The sequence below is a fragment of the Limulus polyphemus genome, unplaced genomic scaffold, assembly GCF_000517525.1.
Source record: "Limulus polyphemus unplaced genomic scaffold, Limulus_polyphemus-2.1.2 Scaffold193, whole genome shotgun sequence".
Classification (NCBI taxonomy): Eukaryota; Metazoa; Arthropoda; class Merostomata; order Xiphosura; family Limulidae; genus Limulus; species Limulus polyphemus.
The window spans coordinates 848,761-875,047 of NW_013665803.1; the positions used below are offsets into that span (position 1 = coordinate 848,761).

Below are 26,287 nucleotides of genomic sequence, written 5' to 3' on the forward strand. Positions count from 1 at the left end.
ATGCTATCAGTCCACTCATTCAATTTTGTAAATAATATGATTTTTTAATGACTTAAAGTTGATGAAATACATTTTAAAGCTATGTATAGTTCTAGCTCATGAAGAGGCTCTAAACTGCATGCTAAACAAACCTTGTCACTTAACAAGACTTAAGTTTCCTAGTTACCTGAGAAAAACAACTCTTCTGTCTTTTACTAGTTTTTTTATGCATTCTATGCAGATTTTGAAACAAAATGAGTTATTTCACACTTCCCAATAAAGATAAGTCTTTAAACCAATGTTCAATATAAACCTGTTATTAACATAATGTTGACCAAGAACATCAAGTTTATTTATGTTCTGCCTTTGCAGATGCTGTTTTGTAATTATTACAGTTGAAAATAGTACAAGTATGAAATAAATAGAAAGTTATGAAAATTTGTGGAAACTATGAATATCATTGTTGACAAATTAACCTTAATTATCTTTATGCAGATCAGTAGTGATCATTTCCTTTAAAATGGTGGGAATTACAAACTTCAGTTACAAAATAGGATAATTCACAATTACTCATGAAGAAATGTCAGGAATTGTTTTCTGATCAGAAAGTTGGGAAGAGGGCTAAAATCACGAATTTCTATCAAACTGAAAACATTATTAGGTTTAGTTGAATATGATAAGACCCTTACAAGATTATTCATGAATTAACAATACAGAAATGATTAAAATTCTGTAGCATATCAACTACATAAAAATGAACATTAATGTAAAAGTCAAAATTAAAAAATATCTGCCTGATATTCATTTTGAGCAAAATACATTCATTCATAATCATTATTATACTCAAAACATGTAACACCTATTAAAGCTTCCTTTCTATCAATGTTTTAAAGATAGAAAAAACAATAAGTCATCACGTTTTGATTCACAAATTAAATGCACTTTTCCCACTTCACCTACAATTCGCAATTCACTGGTCTTATGCTCAATCTACATGTTTAAAGCATCCATATTGTGAAATTGTCCATTTCATGAAATGACTTTATATCATGTAGTAGCTTTGCAAGGATTCTCAGTTTAATCTCAGAAAAAATATTAAGTAATCAAAAATTGCTCAGGCCATTCCACGGACACACAGAACAGCCTAAAAGAGGCCTAGTACTTAATACCTAAAAACAAAGCTTCACTTTTACACTTATTAAATAAAAATTCATTACAAATCTATAGTGTTGTTTATATCACATTGTAAAATTAAAAGTTATTACATGATGTGGAGCAACTTTTTGAAATGGACAATTCCACAGTGTGGTGCAACATATTTATTCAAAGAGCATTTATCAATACCTTTCTCGTGTATTAGTCTTTTGTAAAGAAGGCCAAAAGCTACGATTTTTTGTTTGTTTTTTGAATTTCATGCAAAGCTACTCAAGGGCTATGTGCACTAGCTGTCCCTAATTATCAGTGATAGACTAGAAGGAAGGCAGATAGCCAGTACCACTCACCACCAACTCTTGGGCTTCTCTTTTACCAAAGAATAGTGGGACTGACCCTCACATTATAGCTTCCCAAGGCTGAAAGGGCAAGCATGTTTGGTGACGAGAATTTAATCCTGCAACCCTCAAATTGTGAGTCGAGTCCTTTAACCACCAGGCCATGCCAGACCTTAATAACTAAGAAGCCTCTTTCTTTTTTCTCTTCATTTCTCCTCCCTTCCTTTGTTTACTACAGTTTTTAATTGAATTATCAATTTCAAGTTACTTTTATACCTGTTGAATGTTTTGCTTAAGTTTATTTGCCAAGCTTTTCAGAGGAAAATTTTATATACCCATTAAAACTGGTAATTAAATACTTTTTGTAAAGTAAAATGAATAAAAAAATTATAAGAATTAAATGATGATTAGTTATTAACAGTGCTGAATACTGTAAACACTTAGCTTTTAATAATGAGAGCTATTATAAAAATCAAGCTGTAAACAATGTGTTTTCTGGAGAAGAAGTCAATTAAATCGGCAAAAATTCAATGGGATAAAATTAGGTAAAGATAGATAAGTATGATATATGTCACACATTTTAACCTAAGATTTTTTGTCAATTTCAATTAACTGAAATGTTATATCTTACCTTGAGGCACAAAATAACAGATGAAATAAGAGACCGAGGTTTTCCTCTGAAAATTAATTGATTGCCAATCACTATGTTGTAAGCAAGTGTGTGAAATTTCTCTTTCCCTAAGATCTAAAAAACAATAAAATTAAATAAATCAGTATTTGTTTTACCATACTTTTAAAAAAATAGCTGTGATAAATCATACAATATAATTTACAACATTCTTTGAAAGAAATAACTTAAAAAAAGAATTCAGTATCAACCTCTTAACATACATACTGTGGACTAGTATAGGAGATATTATACATATTTGGAATCTAATATTTATCAACTCTCAAATTATTGCCTTCTTTTTATACCATTCACTACCAAAAGAATTCTCATACTGCATCTTATTCATTAATTTTATGTTTATAGTTCATAGTTTAATCAAGGCACTTGAAATATGGTTCTGTTGTGGTTGTAGTTTTTTAACTCAAAATTAGTAATTTTTTTTGTCACACTTAAATTTGTATATTACACTTAAATCTTTAAGATTTTAACAGACTTTGTGTTGAGACAATGATATGTATTTTATAATTTGGATTATATTAAAATATTTGGCTCACTTGAGATACTCTGCATAAATATTTTATTTAAGAAAATGTGGTAGGACAACCAAAGATAATTTGTGAAAACATGAATAACATATCAAAAGTGTAAATTAAAGTTGAATATCTGTAAAATTTTGACTTGATACCAAAGTTTTGTAATATAAAAATTGTATCTTTAAGATTTAAGAAGTTCAGACAGTTTTTTAAATACAGAAATAAAGTTTAAAGAAAAACTGAGAAGGATTTAGAGAAGCTACTTGGAATATATAGACAATAAGTTAAAATCTTGATTAATAATGTGGATTAAATATAAAAAAGTAACAATTATTTGTTGAAAATGAGAATAAATCAATTAAAAAATTGGAAGAGAACTCAATATAACTCAATATGACGGTTGTTTGCTTGTGAAACCCGATGATGTTATTCAGAACCTACCTAACTATAAATTCAAAGATACAGAACAAAAACTTATGTCAGAATTTAAGGACTGTATGATATTTTTAAAAAGTTATAATTTTAGAATTATCTCTTACTGTTCGAATAATTAATTAAGGAACTGAGGTATTTTGAAGTGTATCCAACACCTACAGATATATCTTTACATAACATAGTAAGTAGTATTGGTCTAACTGGTCTACACACCCATAACTTTAACCATAAGCCATAGAATATTGGATTATTGGTATTGGAAGTTTTAAAAACTTATTAAGAATAATAACTATACAGTTACAAATAACTAATTTGGAACAGATTTGACTATAATAAAAATGTTTTGGATATTTTAAATGGTAAAACAAAATCTAAGAAAATTGAGGAACATCCCACTAAAACTAAAGACAGACAGACTAATCAGATTTCATGTAAAAAAATATATATTTATATAATTTGTTTTGGTGGTGGTAAATCAAACCATTAACTGGCTGAACACAAGGTAATATGATGTTCATACTCTTAGTAAAAAGCCTTAAGAATAAACAGTGACAGGGAAAACTTGTTCTCTTACAAAGAAATCATGTTAACTACATGTGCACAGCATCAGGCTACTGGTCTGACCTTGTTCCTGTGAAGCTATACATAAAAATGTTTACTATAAATCTGATTTTACTAATTGTATCTTCCCAAAATTGGGCAAATTTTGATAATAAAGTATTCTTACGGAAGATTATTCTGGGAATTTACAAAGCCTATAATGAGTCAGTCTGACTAATATTCTGACTAGTCTGAGTGTAAGGTGATTTTTATCTATAGTAATAAAACAGCCTCTACACACACACACACACACACACAGGTCAGTCAATCAATGCCATAGCTCAAAGAGGAAGGAACCTACAGACCTGATACTAAGGAAATTCTGAGGGTATGCACCTGGGTGTTTTTTTTCCCAAAAAACATTTTGGCCAATTTTTTTGGCCTATAATTTTGCCCTATAGCCCTTAAGCCATGAAAAGAGAAAAGTATATGCTACCATCTGTCACTTGGTACAACAAACTGTAAATTGTTATGGAATAAGCATTTAATAATAATCACAATTTTATAACAACAGGTTTTAAAAAAAAATTTTTTTTCGTTTTTACTTCTGATTTCCAAATTGATAAAAATTCTTTTTTAATATGTCATTATTACCTGTGCAGACAAAAAAAAAAACAAATTTGAAATAAGGTCAATTTTTTTTCGTTTATTAAAAATGATTTTTAAAAAATTGAAGGAGATACAAATGATGCAAAACTTTCTTCATTAATTTTACAAAAATCACTTTTGAATGAGCAGTGCAGCTGTGAGTTTCACTAGAAAGTGAGAGGAGGGGAAACACCTACTCAGGAAGAGTATCACAGGAGTATATTTTCAATCATGCTTAACTGGACCCTAAAAAATGTTATTTAAGACTCATAATGAAGGTAAATTAATAAGTACAATTATACACAGACTTTTATCAATGTTAAAATAGTTTCATTTGCATGTTTTTGACCCTCTTACCAAGGCCTTCATCAGGCAACAATGTACTGAGCGATAAAAATTCATTAACTGTGGAACTCCGTTTTAAAATAAGTACCTAGGCAACAGTCACGACAATAACTGACTTCTGGTATTAAATACATAGAATTATGATGAAAAGAGAATATAAATCGATTACTTTGATATAATAAACATAAAGAAGTTAAAATTTTCTTATACTGAAAATGTATTTCCAATCGGTACTTACCTCTACTCACATAAATAACTATTCTCATTCAGTGCTGCCCTCTACATGCAAAATGTTTTTCACATGTCACAAGCCTTGAGCTCCCATGTATGCTATGTTCAACATGGTTCAAGTGCATCTTGCATGTAAATCCTCATGTGACAACCCTCCACCTGATGCATGTGACTCACTCTCTTCAGTTCTACTGTACTATCACATCGAGTTTTGGCAGAAAATGGAAGCTCCGGTTTTCAGCGGGAAGGAAAGGTAGGAAGTGTGAGAAGAGGCAAGTACCTCTTGGAAATACATTTTTAGTATAGGAAAATTATAACTTCCTATACAGTATACTCCCTTCAAACACATAAATAGCTAGAATCCCACATTGAATAGGTGGAGGGACCTGTACAAGGAAAAGAAAGAAGCATCCTTTGAAAGTGTCTGAATAGCACCCTAAAGAGGAGATCCTTGCATTAGAAGGTCATATATGGGAGACCTCACCACTTCTGTATCAGGTATACTCTTCACTCAGTGGGAAAAGAGGTGACTCAGACATGGGCAGAAAATGGGAGGAGCACATCCAAAAGGGAGAAAACAATTGATGGATAGGGATCCAAACCACACAATATCTGAATCTCAATCCCATAGATTACATGAATGTGGGTGAGAATAAAAAGGATGTGTCCCTCGGTGTAAAGTGATTAGGGTGTGAAGGACCATACACAGCAAGTCAACTGCATCCAAAACCCAGTTGCAGGGAAGTGACATCCATGTGGGGATAGTATGAGGATCATACCATTAGTAAATCAATTACAATCCAAAACCTAGTCACTGGGAACTGACATCCATGTGGGGGTAGGAAAGAGGATCATACTGCCAGCAAGTCAACTACAATCCAAAACCAGCCACTGGGAACCAACATCCATGTGGGGGATAGGAAAAAGGATCATACCAGTGGCAAATCCAAAATCCAGGCATCTGTGGGAGTAGGAAAGAGGATCATATCATCTTCACCTCAAGTTCAGCAGACTAGAGAAAAATCTCGCACCCACCGATCTGTGAATGAGACACGTGATAGTAATATGATAAATTATTTGACTGATCCTAGAACCCAACCTCTGGACGACGGGCATAAAAGATGTCCCTGTAAAGTAAACACTTCCACTCAAACCCAATTTGACAGAAATCACTGTCAGTGCAAAAACATCCTCGATATCCGAAAATCATCAAGCAATAGTGTAAGAGGAAGCACTCTATTAATCTGCAAGTACCACCACCATGACCCACAACACGAGTGAAGTGAACAACAGTATAATTGAGTGAGGGGATAGAAACACCTGTAATACATGTATGACAACTTATGTTGATTGGTTCAGCTCTGAACCAAAACCCAGCCACTGGGAATCACATCCATGGGGCATAGGATGAGAGATCCAAATCAAAGGGGTGAACTGCAACTTTGAGAACTCACTCCAAACCTACAACTTCCCATCAGATAAACCCCCTACAGAGATGGAGCATCAGGTTGGAGGCCATCTCATCATCTACACCAGCAGAACACCACTGCCCTACTCTCAAATGAATGGTTTCATCATTGTTTGTACTGTATATCACTATCACATTCAGAAGGACACCTCCATGGCCCACCACCCAAGCAGCTTGGAACTGGAAAGTGGTAAGGACTCCCATACTCCACTGGAAGAGAAAGGAGTGAGAAAATGTGGTGGAGAGTCCAGAGGAACATTGACACCAGAGACAGTGCAACAGGTGATCACAAGAACCCTATGTTGAAAAGCAAACCTTACGAGATTTATTCAATCAAAGGAATAGCAGAAATGGGCAATTATACCCTTCTGCTTTACCCAGGAAGTCCATGGGTAAGTACAGTTCGGAATGGGCATATTAAAGAAGCAAATCAATATCAAGAGGAAAAACCTGTGAGTGATCTTGTGGAACACCCCATCTCAACAGTGAGCAGTAAGAAGTGGAACAGTGGGTCAAGCAGGTGAAAATCCCTGACCCAAAGACAATGGCGGAAAACATGGCATGGATGACCAAACTAACCCTGGGAAGATGAAGGATGGGAGGATACACATAAAGGTATTTGTTGGTCCAATCCTGACTGAATGCATCGACAGCCAGTGCAATTGGATGAAGAACCAGAGATGAAAACAGGTAATTTGGTATTGAGGGGGTGTGGCAAATTCATCAAGGTGAAGAGTACCTCACCGAAGGCATAGCCTATGGAAAATGAGAGGACCAAGAGAACACCCCATCAAATAAACTTTATCAGGGTGGTAAAAATTGAATGCATCCAGAACATGGCATGCAAGGAAGCAAATACCGAGCAACGAGATCCCAGGTTTGACCACAAAGGGAATGAGAATGGGTGCTGACTTGGTGAGTAATATAAGCCACCACCATAAAATTGTCAGAATTGGTCATAACCAGAAGGATCCTGGTAAGATGAAGAAAATGATCCAAAGAACGATGTATTGCCAGAAACTCTAGCATGTTGATATGGTAAGATCACTCGACTGGAGACCACAGACTTAAAGTTTCCTGCTGATTGACTCATGCCCTCCCATCCCCTGGAAGAAAGCATTCGTGAAGATATGCAAATCTGGACATGGGGAGGAAGCGGAACACCTGCCAATGTGGGAGCCCTGTCCAATCACCAATGAAGGTTGTTGACAAGGGAAGGTGGACGTGAATTAGGAGCCTCTAATGGAACCCATGCAAGGTTCCACTGGTTGTGCAGGGCCCACTGAAGAGACCTCATATGTGCCCAACCAAAAAGGAATAAGGACTTCCATAGCTGACCACATCTCCAAAAGCAATAGAACCTTGCAAGAAGTAATAGAGGGAGCAGTCAGGGCATGGAGAACTGAAAGCTCAATCGAATGGAATCAAAGAGGAGAAGGTTGTACCCAACTGAGATGAGTGTTGAAAAAACACCCAAGTGGACAAGATATTGGGTAGGTATAAGGAATGACTTCTACAACTTGATTAACCAACCCATATGAGCTACCTCCAGGAGCAGCAGATGAGTGTGATGGGTGGACTTCTGTTTGGAATGAGCTAACAGAAGCCAGTCATCCATGTAATGGTGTAAGCACAACCCCCGTGCATGCATATGTTGAGTGAAAGCCTTGACCCTTCGATAAAACACATACGGGGCCACAGCAAGCCCAAGAGGAGGGTGTGAAACAGATAAACTACCCTGTGATGAACAAACTGAAAATAGCACTTCAACAGGCAAGATATAAGAATATGCAGATAAACATTCATGACATCTACCTTGGTCATCCCATAAACTTGGAGAAAAAGCCCACCTGAGGGTAAGAAAGGATTCCATGGTAAATCGAGACAGATTCAAAAACTGACTGAGGAAGGACAAACTGATCACAGGCCACCAATCCCTGGTAGTCTTGGGTACTACAAACAGCCTGTAATAAAAACCTGGAGAAGTATGAGTTATAGATTCAATGGCTTTCTGGGAGAGAAGATTTTATACCACATCTGAAAAACATTGACTGGTGGTAGGATCCCAGGCAATGGAAAGGATATGAGTACTGGAGACAATGGAGAAGGGGGAGAGGTAGAGGAGGAGAAGTCCCTTGGATAGTACCAGGATAACACACTGATCTGTGGCAAAAACTCCCCATATGGGAAAAAAATTGGTCAATTGAGCCTCCGCTGGATCGGAACTCACTGGGTAGTCACTGGTACTGTTGGTGACATGTCCAATGGCATTGAATAATAATACAAGGAGAGGAGAAATCCTTGGCTTGTCTAGGCTCAGAATGAGACAAACAATCAACCAAAGATGAAAGGGTCGATTGTTGTTTCACCCATTCCACACAGGATACCAAAGTCTCCGGAATATTTCCAAAAACAGACCGTCAGAAAAAGGGGGCCATATGTAATTTCTGGAGATAAGTAGGTCACAAATGAACTTGGGACAATACATCATCCCTCCCCAGAAGATCCCAACAACAGAAAAACCACCTGTGTAAGGAAAGAGCCTAAGAAGACAAACATGCCAACATGGAGGTTATCAGGGAGAAGCTTTCTCCCGATAAACCATTATGATCGCGGTGGAGCACCTTTGGATAGGAAGTGGATAGTAGAAAAGTACGATAGGAGAGTTGATAGGGCAAAATGAAGGCAGGAAAACTGGGCATGGAACAAACAAACAGGATGATCATGGTCTGCCACCCACATGAGCAAAATTGATTCCAACTGTTGAGAATCAAGAAACGAACATTCAGCCTGATGGTATGCTAAAGCAAACTGATCTGAAGCCTGTGGAGGGCGAGGCATGCTAGCGCCATCAACCAACTGAGGAACAAAACACTCTGCATAAACCCTAATATCCAGGGAAGGGGGAAACACAAAACTCTGAGAGAAGGGAGTATCATGTAACAAAGAATGAAGGGGATTATAGGAAACCAAGGTAATGGACAAAACAGAACATACCTGAGAAATCATTTTTAAAAAAGCCGTATTAGGTCTAGCTGATTCTGCAGTAGATGCATACAAAGACATGGCAAAATCAGGTGAAGGAAAAAGGCTGTCAAATTCCTTGTCAACCCAAACAGGTTTGGCATATTCAGGAGAAATATGAACAACATCAGGAGAAGCAGGCTGACTCCTATAATGATCAATATCATACCGGATGAGAGCCAACAATTCCACATCTGAGTTACCCTCACCTGAAGCCTTTGTAAATGTCCTGGTAGACAGTATTACCTCCAAAGTGGAAACTTAAACTTCAGAATTCATTATTAACAATAAGTGATCAATGACAACAGTGTTAGAATAAAGAAACAAAACTGGGAAAATTAAGTTATCTTTAAGTTTGCAAACTGTTTTAAAATTGAAAAGAACAATTCCACTTCAGAATGAATGGCAAAAAAAAAGCAATGAGTTTGAAGAACTCTGTATTGCTGTATTGCCTGACTAACTTTCTTATACTAATAAGAAAGGATAAAAGACAATATTCGTTGTGTTGAATAAAAGTTATAAATTACATGATCTGTAAACAATCACAGCAAATACTTGCAAAATAAATACATATACACATACTTTTGCTACACAATTTACATTACATTCGTCAACAGTTGTAACAAAGGCTACCAGATTATATCCTCCACTAAATTATGCTAAAATTCTACTTGCATGAATAATACACAAATAAAAGATGTTTTGAAAGTCCTTCTTCAAGACTCAATTTAAAAAATTAAACATTTTACAGTCGCAACAGGCTGAGCACAGAACAAAAATATCATTTGGAGGCCAAAAGAGAGTCCATAAAACAAATCCATAAAATTAGTCTTTTGTGAAAGCTATACATGTCAAACTCTTCATGGTAAATGTAATTCATGAATCCATGAAAAGAAAGGTTAAAATAACATCATAAACATTATGATGGGTAATAGAAGTTAATCAACTCATTTCACTGAACATTCTGTTGTTCAAAGATTTAAACAAAAAATGATTCAGACTTACAGATCATGCCCAACAGTTATCAATCTGATTTATGATTATATTAACTTTCAAAGGATGATTTTAAATACATATGCACAATGTATTTAATATACAATAATTAATAACTTGCAAATATCAACTGTCAATCAAATTTATGCATTGTTCATGATTAACAGCAAGATCAGTGTCCACAATGTCAATTGGAAAAACAAATTCTTTAATCAATGTTTTCATCCTCTTCACAATGAAAAGACAGGTTAACATCCTTGACTAACATCATATATATATATATATATATATATACATACACACACATACTATACGCATTCAATGTTTTGAAGACACTCACATACATCAAATACAGTAACATTACAATATTACCTCCACAAGATCTTGAAGACTTTTTACACAAGGACTATCATCTGGAGCAAGGTCACTTTCACTTGTAATACCACAGCTTACACTTGCTGTTTGAACTTTAACATAAGACATTGGAACTTTTTTGGTGTGAACTTCAACAAATCCCTCTTCTGTCTCTGTAAAAATAACATAAAATATGATGTACATAAAGTTTCATGATGATATGCTAAAACAAAAATTGTAGGTTTGATAAAAAAACAAGCAATTTAGAAAAATCATTAGTAACTTGGATAAAACTATCCTTTCTAAGGTTCATACATTTTTAAAGCAAAACAATTCCAAGACTTTTCCAAAACATTTTCCAGGATTAATTGTAAAGTTCCATACCCAAAAAGCTGTTAGGTCAATACATCACCCACAATAAGACAATGTATCCTCCAAAATGACTTCGAAATAACCCAAAATAATTTTAGACCTGATAACTTTTAACCAATGTTTATTATAGTTATCATCTTGCCCCTACATCAGTATTGGATCATTGTATAGCAAATCTAAGTTTCTTTCAACACAAGTGGCTGGACAGTGAAGCCTCACCTATGTTAGCAAAGTCAAAATATTTATATATTTGATATTTCAAACCATCGGTACTTGGTGAAATTCCATAATTACAGAATTGAAGAAAAACAAGACAAATGTATGTTTCACAAATATATCATTTAATATGACACTGGTTTTTTTCCATTTGACTGCACTCCAAACGTGTAACTTTTCTCTCACCATCAATACTACTGCTCTTATGCCCATGTGTATTTCTCATATTCTCATTACTACTGATTATGGATAGTAAATAAAAAAGTAAATTGAAAGATATTCAGATATTATTTTACAAAGAACTGCTTAATTAGGCCTATAATCAAATTTTTTTAGTGTAGCTTGTGTGAAACATCAGAAATTTATATCTTTTTTATATATATAAGAGCTTCATACAGACATTTTAAACTATGCAGTTTAAGCTACAAATAAAACTACAGAAATATTTGTGATTGTACAATATTGACTGTAAATGTACATTTATAAGGTATAGTGTAGCATAATGATGTACAAGCTGAAGATTAATGTGTGTATTATCTAAACTCCCTTGTTTTATAAAAATAAGTTATATACCAATATTTGAGTAGATTAATCTTCTAATAGCTAATATTACCAATGTGGTCCAATATCAGCTAATAACAGATGTATAATATGAGTACTGATACATCTCTAATTTTGAACTCTATAAAACTTATTCTTCTGTGGTATTTCCATAAGATGTTTTGAAATGTTTTACAAAAAAGGGGGATGCCACTTTTAACTCTAACTTACAGGTTGGTGTTATATGGCATCATTCAACAAGAGACAAAAGTATTTTCCTTTGGCTTTATTATACTCTACATCTTTTAGTTTTATATTCACAACTTTTGTTGTTACAGAAAGTATATGATAACATAAAATATATGATGAAAGGAACTTATGTAAAAAATATTTTATTTTTTAAGGGCTATTCCAAAACATCAGCAATAGAAATTCAATTTTTCAAGCACTTTTCCAAGTGAACTCTGCAACTATCAACTTTGCTACCTAGAATATTACTAAATTATTACATGAACTATTAAAGCATTTTACCAAATTAAAAAAAACAGAATGCTTTTAATACATTGGATATAAAAACAAAAACAACATTTCTGAATTCATTATGCTATCATTACACATATACCTTCTTGTCTCTCCAGATCAACAACAGTGTCTTCACATGGCAATCCTTCCAACAATCTTTCTGTTAATCTATTTGCTCCAGCTCTGAGCAACCATGTGAACCAAAGATGTAAGCGAATAAAGACTTCTTTATCATTGGTTAAATCTTTTAGCGAACGAGCTTTGGCATTTCCTCGTTGTCTACGAAAATTGTCAGGGGTTGTCCTTGTGACACTGTTCAGTCGAACAGCTCGTTGAGGGTTTTCAGACTGCTCCATGTCATAAACCTGTAATTACTGAATTATTGATCTACAGGCATATAAAAACTATTGAATTGCTTCATTTGAATTATTTCCCCCTACATATAAAAATAAATTCAAAAATCTATAGGGAAGGTAATTTTATGAAAAATTCAATTTTAAAGGATTTATTTTTTCATAGCAGAAAAAAATTGAATGGCAGTTGGTAGGAGCAGTTTACATTTGAAAACAAAATCACTACTACATAAAAAGTTAAATAAGTAATAAATTCTTGAAGGTAAAAGTGCAAGGGGAGTTAATGGCCACAACTACAGTTAAGTGTCAAATGTTTACAAGTGGGAAGCATTACCAAAGACACTTACTAAATTGTTCAATCACTTCATTATACTTGCACTGTATAGGACTGTTACAAGAAAAAAATAGCAAATAAATATTCAGAACAAAAACAGTAGGCAAAAACACCCAATGCCATAATAGAAAAAAAAACAATGTTAGTAATTTTGTGGCAGAAGCATGCTGTATACTATATATGAAAGAACAACTATTCCCCATATTTATTGATCAGAACACAAACATTTTTATGAACCTGCTCACGTCTTACAAATAATAAAAGTCACAGAAAGCTTTTTATATCCAAGATTAAATGTAAACAAAGCTTTAAACATAACAAGTTATTCATGGGAATAAGGTGACAGAGCATAATCACATGAACAAAAGAATACTATTTGAAAATGAAAATGTATTGTTTTCAGTCTACCATACTGAACAGTGATTTTATTGATAAGAAGAAGCATATTTCTAGTAAAGTGACAAAGTTAGTACAATTTATATTAATATAACTTTCAGTTATACTCTTAAGAATTGTGATTTGGTGTTACATTTTATTTTTAATTCTTTAAATGTTCACCAACATAGAATAATCAATTTTGTTTTTTGCATATGAGAGAATAATTTACTGAAAGTTGTTGCAGTAACATTTAAACTAACTACTTTAGGAATATTACATATTTTCTTTTAGGCTGTTTATGTTTATCACCTTCAGAGCAATTGTTTGACATACTGCTCCTAGCCATGACTGGAGACTAAAACGAAAAATTTTTGCCATTAGGATACATCAATAATTTAAGCACATTCTATTAATATTGCAAGCCATTTTGACATGGGCTGTTATTATTTAAATTACAATGTATATAAAAATATTTATGCTTTTGTGCCATATGATTGAATGACAAATGTCATAAAGTAGCAGGCAACAATGAAAAAGTGAAATGTTACTATTAACTGTTTGGTGATTTGATACATAACTCACAACTCTGCACAAATATAAATTTGTATTATGTACAAAAAAAATGGGGGGGGGAGGGGGGTGAGGAAAATAATTCAAGTGGCCCAATTTCAATAGGTAAATACCATGATTGATGACAAATTATTTTCTCATTTTGGCCTGGTAAATCTTTTTTTAAGTATGATTTTTTTAATTATTTAACAATTAATGTAGAGAATGTTTTTAACTTTTTTTTGTCCTTCTTACTGAATTTCAAAGTAACTGGTATATATTTGTTTTCTCTTAATGTTTAAGCACTGTGATAGTTTTCTACATTAAATTTGTACTTATATTTTCTTTGTTCTATTATATCATGACAAATGTTACTCAGAATAGTCTTTGATATCATGTGATTAAAATAGTTTTAATTATATGGTTCCAGTTCACATCAGGGTAACCTGTCTTGTTTTTAGTTGTTTTATTTGTAAAAAATGCAAAACAAGGTAAAGCAAACCTATTTAAAACAGGAGAATACCTTTTTAATCATAAATAAGCATTCTAATATATCTTTAACAAATTTGAAGATATTACTCCAAGATGAAACTGTTTCAACAAACACTATTTAGTTGCAGATGCAAACTTAGTCAGTAGCCTTTAAAATACTTTTTAAGGAACTTTTTTTGTGTTTTCTAATTTCATACGACCAACTGGACATGTTAGGTTAAAATAATTAAACAAACCTTTCTTAATATGTATATTATTTTTAAATAACCTATAAAAGATTAGTTAAAAATCATTTTTACATTACTTGCATCTACAATTTAAGTTGTCCTCAGCTTCAGTCACAAGTAAAATCCTATTGTTGCTTCAAAAGTAAGCTTAAGTTTCAATTTATTTCTAAAATTTAGTTTATTATAATAAGAATAAATACCTTATTAGCTCTTTCTTGAAGTTCTTGGATAATCAGCTGTAGATGCTTCACCAAAAACTGCCAGGAATTAAGGAGAAATATCTTGTCATTCATAACAATAATAATACTATACCACCGCTGAAAACCACGAGCTTGGCTGTCTTTCATGAAGAAAGTATGGCTGAGAACGTGACCTCTGTGGTCATCACCAAAAAAGATTGGTCCTTCTCTACCTGGACACACCTAAGAAAAAAAAACTTAAAACTCTAAGCAAATGATATCCAGTAAAAATTAAGTCTTTTTTGTTTCTTACCAGAACAATACAAAAACATTACTTGTTAATGGATCTGATATTACATCAGAATAAAATTAATAATTTAAATCACATTCTTCTTTCCTATTCCAGTAAGTGTACAACATAATTTTAACAACTGTCAGTATATTTTACTCTCTTTCCTGATGATATTAATTTCTCCAATTTGTTTATAATTTTTTTTACTTAAGTTTAAAGACTTAGGTTATAAACTAGTAAAATGGTAAACAGATCAACCAAAAAATATTAAAAACTATTTAACACACTTTTTCTCACCTCACAACTTAAACTTCTTACACAAGCTTGTCGAACAATACTAAATACATCTGGGTGAAGTGGAAACTGACTACTAATAAAGCTGACTCTTGCTTCATGGTCATTGCATATATATCCTCGCTGACTACTGGTTACTGATGTACATCCCTAAAAATATAACCATTGCATTACAATCTCTATTTCTAAACAATGGATTTTATCATTTTCCTATTCTGAAAATATATTTCCGATAGATACTTACTTCTTCTCACATATATAAATATTCTCATTCAGTGCTGCCATCTATATGCAAAAATGTTTTGGCATGCCACAAGCCTTACACTCCCACTTACACACAATTATGTGGTTCCACTGAGTCTTGCATGCAAATCGTCATGTCTTCACCAACTAGAATGTGACACAACCTCTTGATGCATGTGCCTCCCTCTATTCGATTCTACCAAACTATCTCTTTGAGTATAGGCAGAAAAGAAAGCACCTGTTTTCAGTGAGGAAGGAAGGGTGGGAAGTGTGAGAAGAGGTAAATACTTATTGGAAACATATTTTCAGTATAGCAAAAATTATAACTTCTGCTTCATATATTCTCACATATACAGTTATTCTCACTCAATGCTGCCCTCTATATGCAAAATTTTTTATCATGCAACAAGTTTTGCACTCCCACCACTTATCCATGATTATTGTGGTTCCACTGCATCTCACATGCAAATCGGCATGTGACAACCTTTCAACAATAGGAATGTGACACAACCTCTACCGAACTATCTCTATGAATTTCGGCAAAAAGGAAGCACCAGTTTTCAGAAGGGAAGGAAGGGTAAGAGGAGGTAAGTACCTATTGAAAATATATTTTCAGTATGCCAAAAATTATAACTTCCAATACAGTACATTACCTCCACTCACATATATAGCTAAAATCCTACACTGAGTAAGTGGAGGGACCGGTGCGAGGGATATAAAGAGGTATCCAAAGAATACCCTATACTTATGATCCTCGTAATAAAGAATCATCTTTGGGAGACCACACCACTTCTGTACCAGGTATACTCTTTACCCAGTGTACAAAGAGGTATCGCAGACACAGGCAGAAAAAAAAGAGTGTAACAATCAAAAGGGAAAGAAAATGGTAGGATTGGAATCCGAACCACCGAAGAACATGTTCTCAATCCAGATGAAGAGAGGTTGTAGATGAATCCTCTACAGACAGTAATGTGTGGGAAAGCATTGAGGAAGGGCGAATGGAACAAGCTAAAAAGAAAATGACCCACTGAGGCAATCTGGATCTCCTCACAAAGGATCTGATAAATACCAAGCGTACAGATGAAGGGTAGGAATGACAGGATGAAATACTGGTGATTGAGGTTAACATAGCAGGGATGGAGTGAGAGGAAGTTGCAACAGAGGGACAGTACAGAGTTTAAGTAGTCGAGGAAACCAGGGTTGTGCCAGCCAGTAAGGAGCAATCAAAAGAACCTGACACAGAGTGGTATGGATGATCAAAATCACCCTGGGAAGAAGATAGATTGGAGGATATACAGAAATGTATCAGTTGGTCCAATCCTGGCTGAACGCATCGACAGGTATGACTTGTAGACTAGGAACTGAAGACCAAAAAAGAGGTAACTTGGCATTGAGCAAAGTGGCAAATGCATCCAGATGTTGCATACCCCACTCTGTGGGATCAATTTTGTCTAGTCTGGAAAGACGATCTCCCAGGAGGTTGAAAGCTCCTGGAACATGACATGCCAGGAGATGTATCCAAGTATGCGGGCCCAAAAAAGCATATATAAAGTTCAACAGCAAAGGAAACAAGAAAAGATATCACCTTGATGGTTGACAGAAGCTACCACTGTAGAATTGTCAAAATCAATCATGACAATTTTATTCTTGACTAGAGGAAGAAATCAATCCAAAGCCTCAGTGAAGAGATGCAAATCTGGGTGAGGAGGAGGAAGCAGTACACTAAAATGATGTTTGGGCCTTGTTCAACCACCAACGCAGATCGTTGATGAAGGAAGGAGGAGTAAAAATGAGAGAATCCAAGGGATCTCTAGTGATATTCTATTGGTCAGGCAGAGTTCACTGAAGAGACTGCATATTTGCCTAACCTAATGGAATAAGAGATTCCATACAAGCCCACATTCCCCAAAGCGTTAGAACCTTGTGAGCAGTAAGAGAGGGAGCATCAAGGGTGTGGAGAACTGAAAGCTCAATCAAATGGAATCAAAGAGAAGGTTAGGAGTTGAAAAAAAGACCCCTAAGTGGAGAAGATATTTGGTAGGAGACAGGAAAACTTCTCCAACTTGATAATCTAACTCACTCGAGCAGCTTCTGAAAGAAGGAGACGATTATGGCACACTTATGAAATGGAAGTTAGATATTTTGCAATATAAGATCAATTGTTGTGGGAGATTTAAACCAATTTTGTAATTAATTCACTCTTACTTCACATGTATCTGAACATTTAGATGGTGTAGAAGCCCCACATCCAGATATCGATACTCGAGCCAGCAGTTCACGTGGACCATAATAAGGCTTAGGAATTGGGGTTTCCTTCACACCCCAAGATAATTCTTCAGGGTCTCTGAAAGCTTGAGTACAAAAAAGGATACTAGGGCCATGTAGCTCACAGAAGTGACAAAGTGCAACAACAGCATTCATCTGGAATTAGAGAGAACATACATATATTATTTTGAACATACTTGTATTTTACAACAGTTACCATATAATATTAGCTCTAGATGTGTTATAATTGTGATCAGAGAAATGTCAATTTATTAATATGGAATGAAATACAAAATACATCTTCCATTTTTAAAAGATATCATAAATCAAAGCATACACAACAATCAGAACAATATATTGTTCATGGGGTATTAATATTTGTCATTAGTAAATGTGCTAAACCTTTGAATGGAGGCAATAAGTACAATAACTACAAAGTTAAAAAATCTAGTAAGATTTGAAACAAAAACAAAGTCACTGACGCAAATTATTACTTATTACAATAAGGTTTATTTTATCTCACATGTACAGTAATTAGAAGCTTGAATAAACTGCCCAAGAAAGATATGTTAGAATGGTGGAAGGATAAATTTGGAGACAAAATCCTGAATAATAGATTAAATAAGTATAAGCTATGGAAGCCCAAGTCAAGGCTGTTTATTAGGCAATGTTTTTAACTTTTAGAATTCATAACTTGTAGAATTTTACAAACTGTTAATGTAAAGACTCTATAAAACTTAAGCCGGATATAAAAATCATTTGTACTGAGTGAGTGTAATATTCAAGGATAAAAGCAAAATTAAAATATTGAAAATATACATTAACATATTTTAATACTTTATTCCATTTCTCTTATCAAGCAATATTAGCATTTTGAAACATATTCTACAATAGCTGACAAGCACTTTTGGAGGTTGTATATAGAGGAAACTGGAAGGACTGTAGAAACAGAACTAAAAAAGTCTTCATTCTTCACATCTTTTTGGACATGATGACATTATACACATAATATAATGAATAATAATGCTCAGATTACTTATCATGAACCAATAGAAATAAAAATATCAAATTGAAGTAGTCCTTCTAATCAAACAACACAAGTTCCTTATCAATAAACATCATGAAGTCACTTTTTATTCTTTAACAGTTTAACACTACCATCTATTTTGATCCTACACACATATAATTGTATATACCCTCATTAATATAATTGTCTTGTCCTGATGATGCTGGGTTAACACTGCTGTGGTGAAAGAATAACATGGTGGTTAGAGCTGGATAATTAGTGGTATTTGCTAATCAATTAATTGATGGGCTTATTAATTTATTACATCTAATTAATTAATAAGTACATCATTTCCCTACAACCCTCACACAAACACAAAAAGAAAAGTTTCCATCTTTTAGGTTTCTGAAAATATCTGATAAGAAACCATGATTTGTTTTTAACTTGGCCTTATACAGGTACAGTCACATTATTTTACAATCATTTAGAGACAAAAAATTAAAACTGCCAGACTAAACAACAAAATATTCTACATGTTGTTGGCTAAAAAAAGTTAAACTGATTGAGTGTTGGTCTAAATAATCACTCATTTGTGTAGGCACTAAAAAATTCCTGTTAACATCAGTGCTAAGAAAGGTAGAAATACTATTTATACAAGCCTCTTTCATGGTGTTAATTATACATAAAGAAACAAAAATCTAGAAAAATTACTTCTGACCTCAAATTTAACAAATTCTATTTTACATTTGGACAAAATGCTTGATGATTCTATAGGTATTTTTTCAAAATTCTGCATATTCATCAATACAATAGCACTGGCAAATCAATTTTGTTGGAATATTGTATGCTATGTTTTGCATCTAATATTTGTATATCTATATTCATTCATGTATTGTATGGTTTATAAGATATTAATCATTATCATTTTACAGTACATATATAATACTAAATGCATGAACTGAGAAAGAAGTCATTGTCCACATTAATGTTACCCTGAATGAAAATGGTGTTTACCTTATATATTTATGTACACACATATACATTATTTATTTTAAAGCAGTTTTTATTATGTTATATATTCTTCCTACAGATGACAAACTTTACTGGGCTCATTTGGTAGGCAAAAAAAGTACTAATATTGTCTCATTAATCCAAGTATATTGTTACTGTATGTGTGACTAAGAGTTTGTGGATTAATGTGGTACTTATATTTGTGTATATAATTCATGTTTAACGCTTAGAGGTATGCATTTTTAAACTTGTGTGTGTATATGTTAGACCTAAATTGTTCATCATTTTCAGAAACTTATGGACTCCCCTGAAATGTACTCAGAGTATTTTCTAACAAACATGCAAAAAAAAAACTACTTGTCCAAAGGGCAAATTATAGCAGCAAAACTTCTTGTCTGAAATACTAGGACAAATGAATTCCACATCCCTGCTATAGTATTAAGGAATGCTAAACATTGAAATAAAAATTCTTTATTGACATCACAAGTATTAGAATTATTACACACATAATTAGGTATACTAAATAATTATTATCATTCCAGATAAGTATGGGATGGGAGGAGGTATGAAAGTTTTGCACAGCAGTAAAACTCTCAACAAGGAAACAATAAATCTTATCTAATTCATAAGGCTGTACATGTTTTTGTGTGAAGTAGTTAAATTACTGTTGAATAATATTAGCTAGACTATGTACTACAATATGTAAGCATAGGCCTAGATTAGCTATAGTATTATTTGTAATGTATTACTAACAACAGTGGGGCTAATACTCAACTACTATCATACCTGGCCTAATAAGTTGAGTACCAGTTTTAACTTGCAAGCTAGTAAAGTAATATTATTATTTGTAGTAATTTTTGGAATATGAAGATAATTTGATTTATTGATATCAGGAATATATTCTAAGTATGATCAAACTTTTAAATTAGGACTTGAGTGCCTAATTATTGTTGACTAATAACAGATTAGGCTTATCAAATGTACTGCTATTATAGCTGCAATTCAGTTAATTGGTAAATTACGAAACACGCTATATAAATTGTATTATTATATAAATATCATCTAAAGACTAGTTTCCCTTTATTTCAAGGGTCAAATTAATTGATTTAGTTTTCAGATAAATTAGAAATAAAATAGTGTAACATTTAGTCCTCCAACATGAAGCATAATAGTGTTGTCAATATACTACTTGTATTTAGTGTTAATTATTCATCCCAAGACTACAATAATTAAAAGTAGTGTAGGTGTTAATCTCTCACTTTGTAGGGTGCATGAATGCATTTTATTTGAAAACTTAATTGGTATGTATTTTTAAGAAAGCTAGTATTGAAGATGTACAGTTTGTTTGTAGAGCTTGTAGATTGGAGGAGAAACTGGAGACTATCCTAAATAGAGTAGAGGAAATATAGAAGTTGAGCATGTGAGAAATGGCACCAGTAATTAAAGACAAACTTAAGCTTCTACATATTAAGCTTTTTTATATTATGGGAATCATTGAGACTTGGCTAGATTTAAACAATTCTGATGATAAAAATTTATTTGAATTATAAGGTTACAAGTTGTGTAATAGAGATAACAGTATTTAACAAAAAAGTGATGTAGCCTTATACGGGCCACAAACTACACTCTGTTAAAGTTGTGGATGTTGTGACAATCTTCTTCCATAATGTGGCAACTGAGCCATTGACAATAGTCTCAATTAGCTCAATAAAGACACATTAATGAAAAACTACTAACAGAAAACCTACTACAGCTCAGGAAATTTATCATTTTCAAGGCAAGGCCATTTGGCCTTGGATTTTCTCTCATTTTCAAAGGCACCAAGACCAACAGCTAGGGTACCAAGGCCAAAAAAAAAAAAAAATTCACCGGAAGGCACTAAGGCCACAGTAAACATTAATGTTAACAGAATAGAAATGAGTTTCCCAATTAGTTTAGTAAATATGGCATTAACTTTTTTCACTAGATAATTGGGAAGCTGGTCTATCCTACCAGGTTATGTTTATCAGGTAGGTACATGTTAGCTTTAACCAATGAGACTTATGAAGTAACAGTATATCAGTTTTAAAATAAAGAAAAAATTTATTTTTGAACTGCTCTCTTATAAAGGGAACATCAACAAAATAAAGCTTTTGTCTTGAAATAACAAACGATATTACTAATAGTATTTTTTTCATACTTTCTAACAAAGGCTAGGGCCGATAAACAGTAAACTAGGCCCACACTACAGTATAACACATAGCCATAACCTATATATCACACATCATCAAACATTGCATTGCTCAATTGTAATTCAGTAACCTCAACCCTAGATAGCTAATGTGGTAGTCCTAAGCCTTTGGTGGGTTTGCCCATAAAATTTACTGACCCGATTTATTGACATATCCTGTTTCCCTTCCATATTTAAAAAATCAGGATGTAATCTACATATTTGTCGATGAAACAAATGTACCAATTTCTGCCACTTGGCCATCACAGAAAAAGGTTTCATGACATTCTACCTCTTAACTTGTTCCTTTTTCGGCATGTTTAATGCAAAGAGTATTTACAGTTGCGCATCTTACTCTGAACAACGTATGTACGTGCTGACTTTGATCGTCACATAGTGCTGTCACTGTGAATCTTTCTGTAAGCTCTGCGGGTTTGTTGTTTGAACAATGATTTGAATTGCTTGCTTCCACTAAGAGCCTGTAGTATGGTATAACTCAACAAACTGCACAAATATTTTACAGACCAAAGCAAAAACTTCACTCCCTCCACTACATGGATTTTATATAAAATATTATTCATAACAAGATAGTTTCTGTTGGTTGTAAGTTCAGTGTTTGTGATTCCCAAAGGTTTTCCCTTTACCGCAGTATGCAATACAAATTTTGACCATGAGGGCATGATGGCCAAAGAGATACCAAGGAGTGGTCATCATGGCTGTGAATTTTAGTGATTTTCTGAGGGTACCACAGCCATTTGAAAAATATGGCAGCAATTACCGCTGTGAATTGCCTGCCCTGCTACTAACAAAAACTCATTATCTAACTCATCAGTTAAGCACTGATATACTGCAGCACAGCATACATTGCTGTCCCATGTCTGTAATAATTAATGTAATTATACATAAAAATGAATCAACAATTAAAGAGACTAAATGTTGCAGGTGAATGCAACATATCTCTGCCATGCAATCCCAACACGGCCAATTGTGACACCAAAAAAATCATAAAAACATAGAAAACTTTCTATACCAACGCATAGGACCTGTAAGAAGGTATCTTTTTACCAAATCCCATATAAGTTGGTTGTCATACATTAACAGTTTACAAAAAACCCAAATTGGACTTTCTTTCCTCCATGAAAAATTGAGCAAAAGATAAAAATTCCAAAATTGTCTATACCTCTATTTGGGACTGCAAAGAATATCTTTGTACTAAATCCCACATAAATTGCTCAAAATATGGCTAAGTAATTGACGAAAACCCTTATAATTATGGGTTTATTTAACCTTTTGATCCCCCTAAAATTGGCACATCCAACATTTTTGTAAGAGATGAAAGTGTTCCTTTCCTAAAAATCCTGAAAATAATCGAAGCCAAGTAAGGGGGGGTCCGGCACCCAAAATCCTGCATTTTGATGCATTTTAATACTTAAAATTCACTTAAACAAGTTACCACATTTTTCTTAGATCAATGATTACCAAATAAATGTGAGAAATATCAAATCTGATTCCCCTAGTTAATGGATAATTTTCAAGAGTGCATTCTTTGGAATTCATAATTTTCACTATTGGATGTCAAAACTTATATAAAGTAATGCTTTTATAACTTACACTCAGTACTGCATATGTGTTTTTGAAATGTGTATGATTCAACTGAAACTAAACAGTTCACACTATTATGAAATTGAATAGATTCATTATTAAAACATTGCTAGAAGTAAAATTTGTATTCTCTAACATTTGTTATGTAAATATCTAAAGGTCCAAAAATCCATTTGCTTATTTCTCATTATATATATATATATATATACACATATATATACACACACACTGTTTATATAACCATGAAAATAGAAGCGATAATAGATCAAATGAACTAAGAACTCTCCGTAGTATCTTATGTGATTATGTTTTGGATTTTCACTGTGACCATTGATAGGGGGAATTTCGAGCAGGCAAGCACCTATGGGGATATTCTGCCCAAATTTTCTTAAGGTCAGGACTTAAGGGTAAACACCTTTGAATAGATAAGGCACTTCAATTGTTTTGCTCAATAGAAAGGTACACAAAAGAATGCCCGCGTTTTCTAAAGCACGTTTTTGAGATGAAATCTCGTTCACATGACATGAAGTTTGCATTATAAGCATACAAGGTCTCGTACACGCCAGCAAGCATTGCGAGACTACAAAATGGTGGCGCCCTGTCGCCGAATGTAAACAAACCACGAGATTGCATAAACGCTTATCTATGGCATGGAACACCAAAATCCGATAAATAATTTTTAAAAATGTGTTTCTCCGGAAGAAAACCGGAGGTTTCAGGACTTTTTAGAAATATCCGGATTTCCAGATATATCCGGAAGACTTTCATTATTATAAAAAAGTATCTTTGTGCCAAATCCCATGTAAATTGGCCAAAATACAGCAGAATAATTGTCAAAAAACCCTAAAATTATGCTTTGTGTGGCATCTTGACCCCCCTTATAATTACTAAAAATGGGAAAATTCACCATTTTTGTTTAACAATGTATGGAACCTGTAGAAAAGTATCTTTGCCCCAAATCCCATATAAATTTATCAAAATATCGCTAAATAATGGATCAAATCCCCCAAATTATGCTTTTTTGTGAGCTCTCCCCCCCCCCCCCAAAGACTCAAAATGGGCAAACCCAATTTTTTTATATTTCAATATGTTGGGTGCCTGAAAATTTATATTTTCTCCAATTTTTGTCTTGATTGCTGTAAATATGACCCCACAAAAGCCTAAAATATACATTACTGGGTTGTTTGACTTTTGACCCTACAAAATCCTTAAAAACAGCTGGAATCAAGAAATTTAAAATGGCACCTGGGAATACTGGACAACCCTATAACCCTACTAAGTTTCAAGTCAATCTGCCAGGAAATGAAGGAATGGCAGTAGATTGAAAAGTATTAGGAAGAAGAAAGAAAGAAGAAACAATACAAAAACAGTATGTCTCGACTGCAAAGACAATAAATGCCTCATTCATCCAAGATCATGAAACTGTTGAGTTGCATCATATACTGCAGTTTAAGCTTAGACAAGATTATTACACAAAATGTAAGTAGAAAATTTTTAAGCAGCATTCCATATCTTGAACAGTTGATAGATGGAAGTAAGATCAAACAAGATGACTGCTGTTAAGAAAAAATTGGGAAGTTTAAAGAATGATAAGGCTTCTGGGCCAGATAGTATTTCCCCAAGGGTTTTGAAGGAGGTTAAAGATTGGATATGTGAGCCACTTACTATTTTTGTAAGCCCTTGAATAGTGGGCAGGTTCCAGAGGATTGGAAGTTAGCTAATGTCACTCCTCGTTTCAAGGGAGGTGATAAAAATTGTCCCTGTAATTATAGGCCCATTAGTCTCACATCAATTGTGGGAAAAGTTTTGGAAAGTCTATTAAGAGATGCTTTGCAAAGTCATTTAACAAAGTTTAGAATTTTATTTGATAGTCAACATGGTTTCACTAAGGAAAAATCTTGCCTTACAAATCTTTTGATATTTTTTGAAAAGGTTACTGCTTATGTAGATGAGAGTAAGAGTATAGATTTGGTGTATCTGGATTTTCAGAGAGCATTTGACAAGGTGCCACATGAAAGGCTTGTAAAAAAATTATCTCTATAGGTGTGAGGGTAAGTTAGCAAATTGGATAGAAGAGTGGTTGGATGGAATAATGCAGAAGGTTGTTACAAATGGACTTCAATCAAACTGGATTAATGTTACAAGTGAGGTACCTAAGGGCTCAGTCTTAGGAACTTTGCTCTTTTTGATTTATATTAATGACATAAATGAAGAAATGGTCAATAAATTACTTAAATTTGCAGATAATATTAAGGTCTTGGATGTTTCTAGCTGTTAAGAGAATGCTGCTAATTTACGAAAGGATTTAGATCATTTAGTGAGTTGGGCAAACAAATGGCAAATATATTTTAATTATAATAAATGCAAGATAATGCATGTGGGTTATCATAATTTGAATTATAACTATAATTTGGATGGGAATAACCTTAACAGTGTCATGAAATAAAGGGATCTTGATGTAATAGTTGTTCAGTCTCTAAAGCCATCCAAGCA

At 33.5% G+C, this 26,287-nt stretch overlaps 1 protein-coding gene across 3 annotated transcripts in view; it reads right to left on the bottom strand.

Moving 5' to 3' along the window:
- Positions 1 to 26,287, bottom strand: part of LOC106478253 (folliculin-like) — a 38,916-nt gene that overhangs the window by 9,027 nt on the left and 3,602 nt on the right. For all 3 annotated transcript variants that reach the window (XM_013938783.2, XM_013938784.2, XM_013938782.2), the window contains exons 2-7: positions 17,907 to 18,122; positions 15,462 to 15,608; positions 14,894 to 15,115; positions 12,461 to 12,725; positions 10,729 to 10,883; positions 2,101 to 2,214 (exon numbers count right to left, since the gene is read on the bottom strand). In XM_013938783.2, coding sequence (XP_013794237.1) covers positions 2,101 to 2,214; positions 10,729 to 10,883; positions 12,461 to 12,725; positions 14,894 to 15,115; positions 15,462 to 15,608; positions 17,907 to 18,122 — 1,119 coding nt within the window. The remainder of the gene's footprint in view (positions 1 to 2,100; positions 2,215 to 10,728; positions 10,884 to 12,460; positions 12,726 to 14,893; positions 15,116 to 15,461; positions 15,609 to 17,906; positions 18,123 to 26,287) is intronic.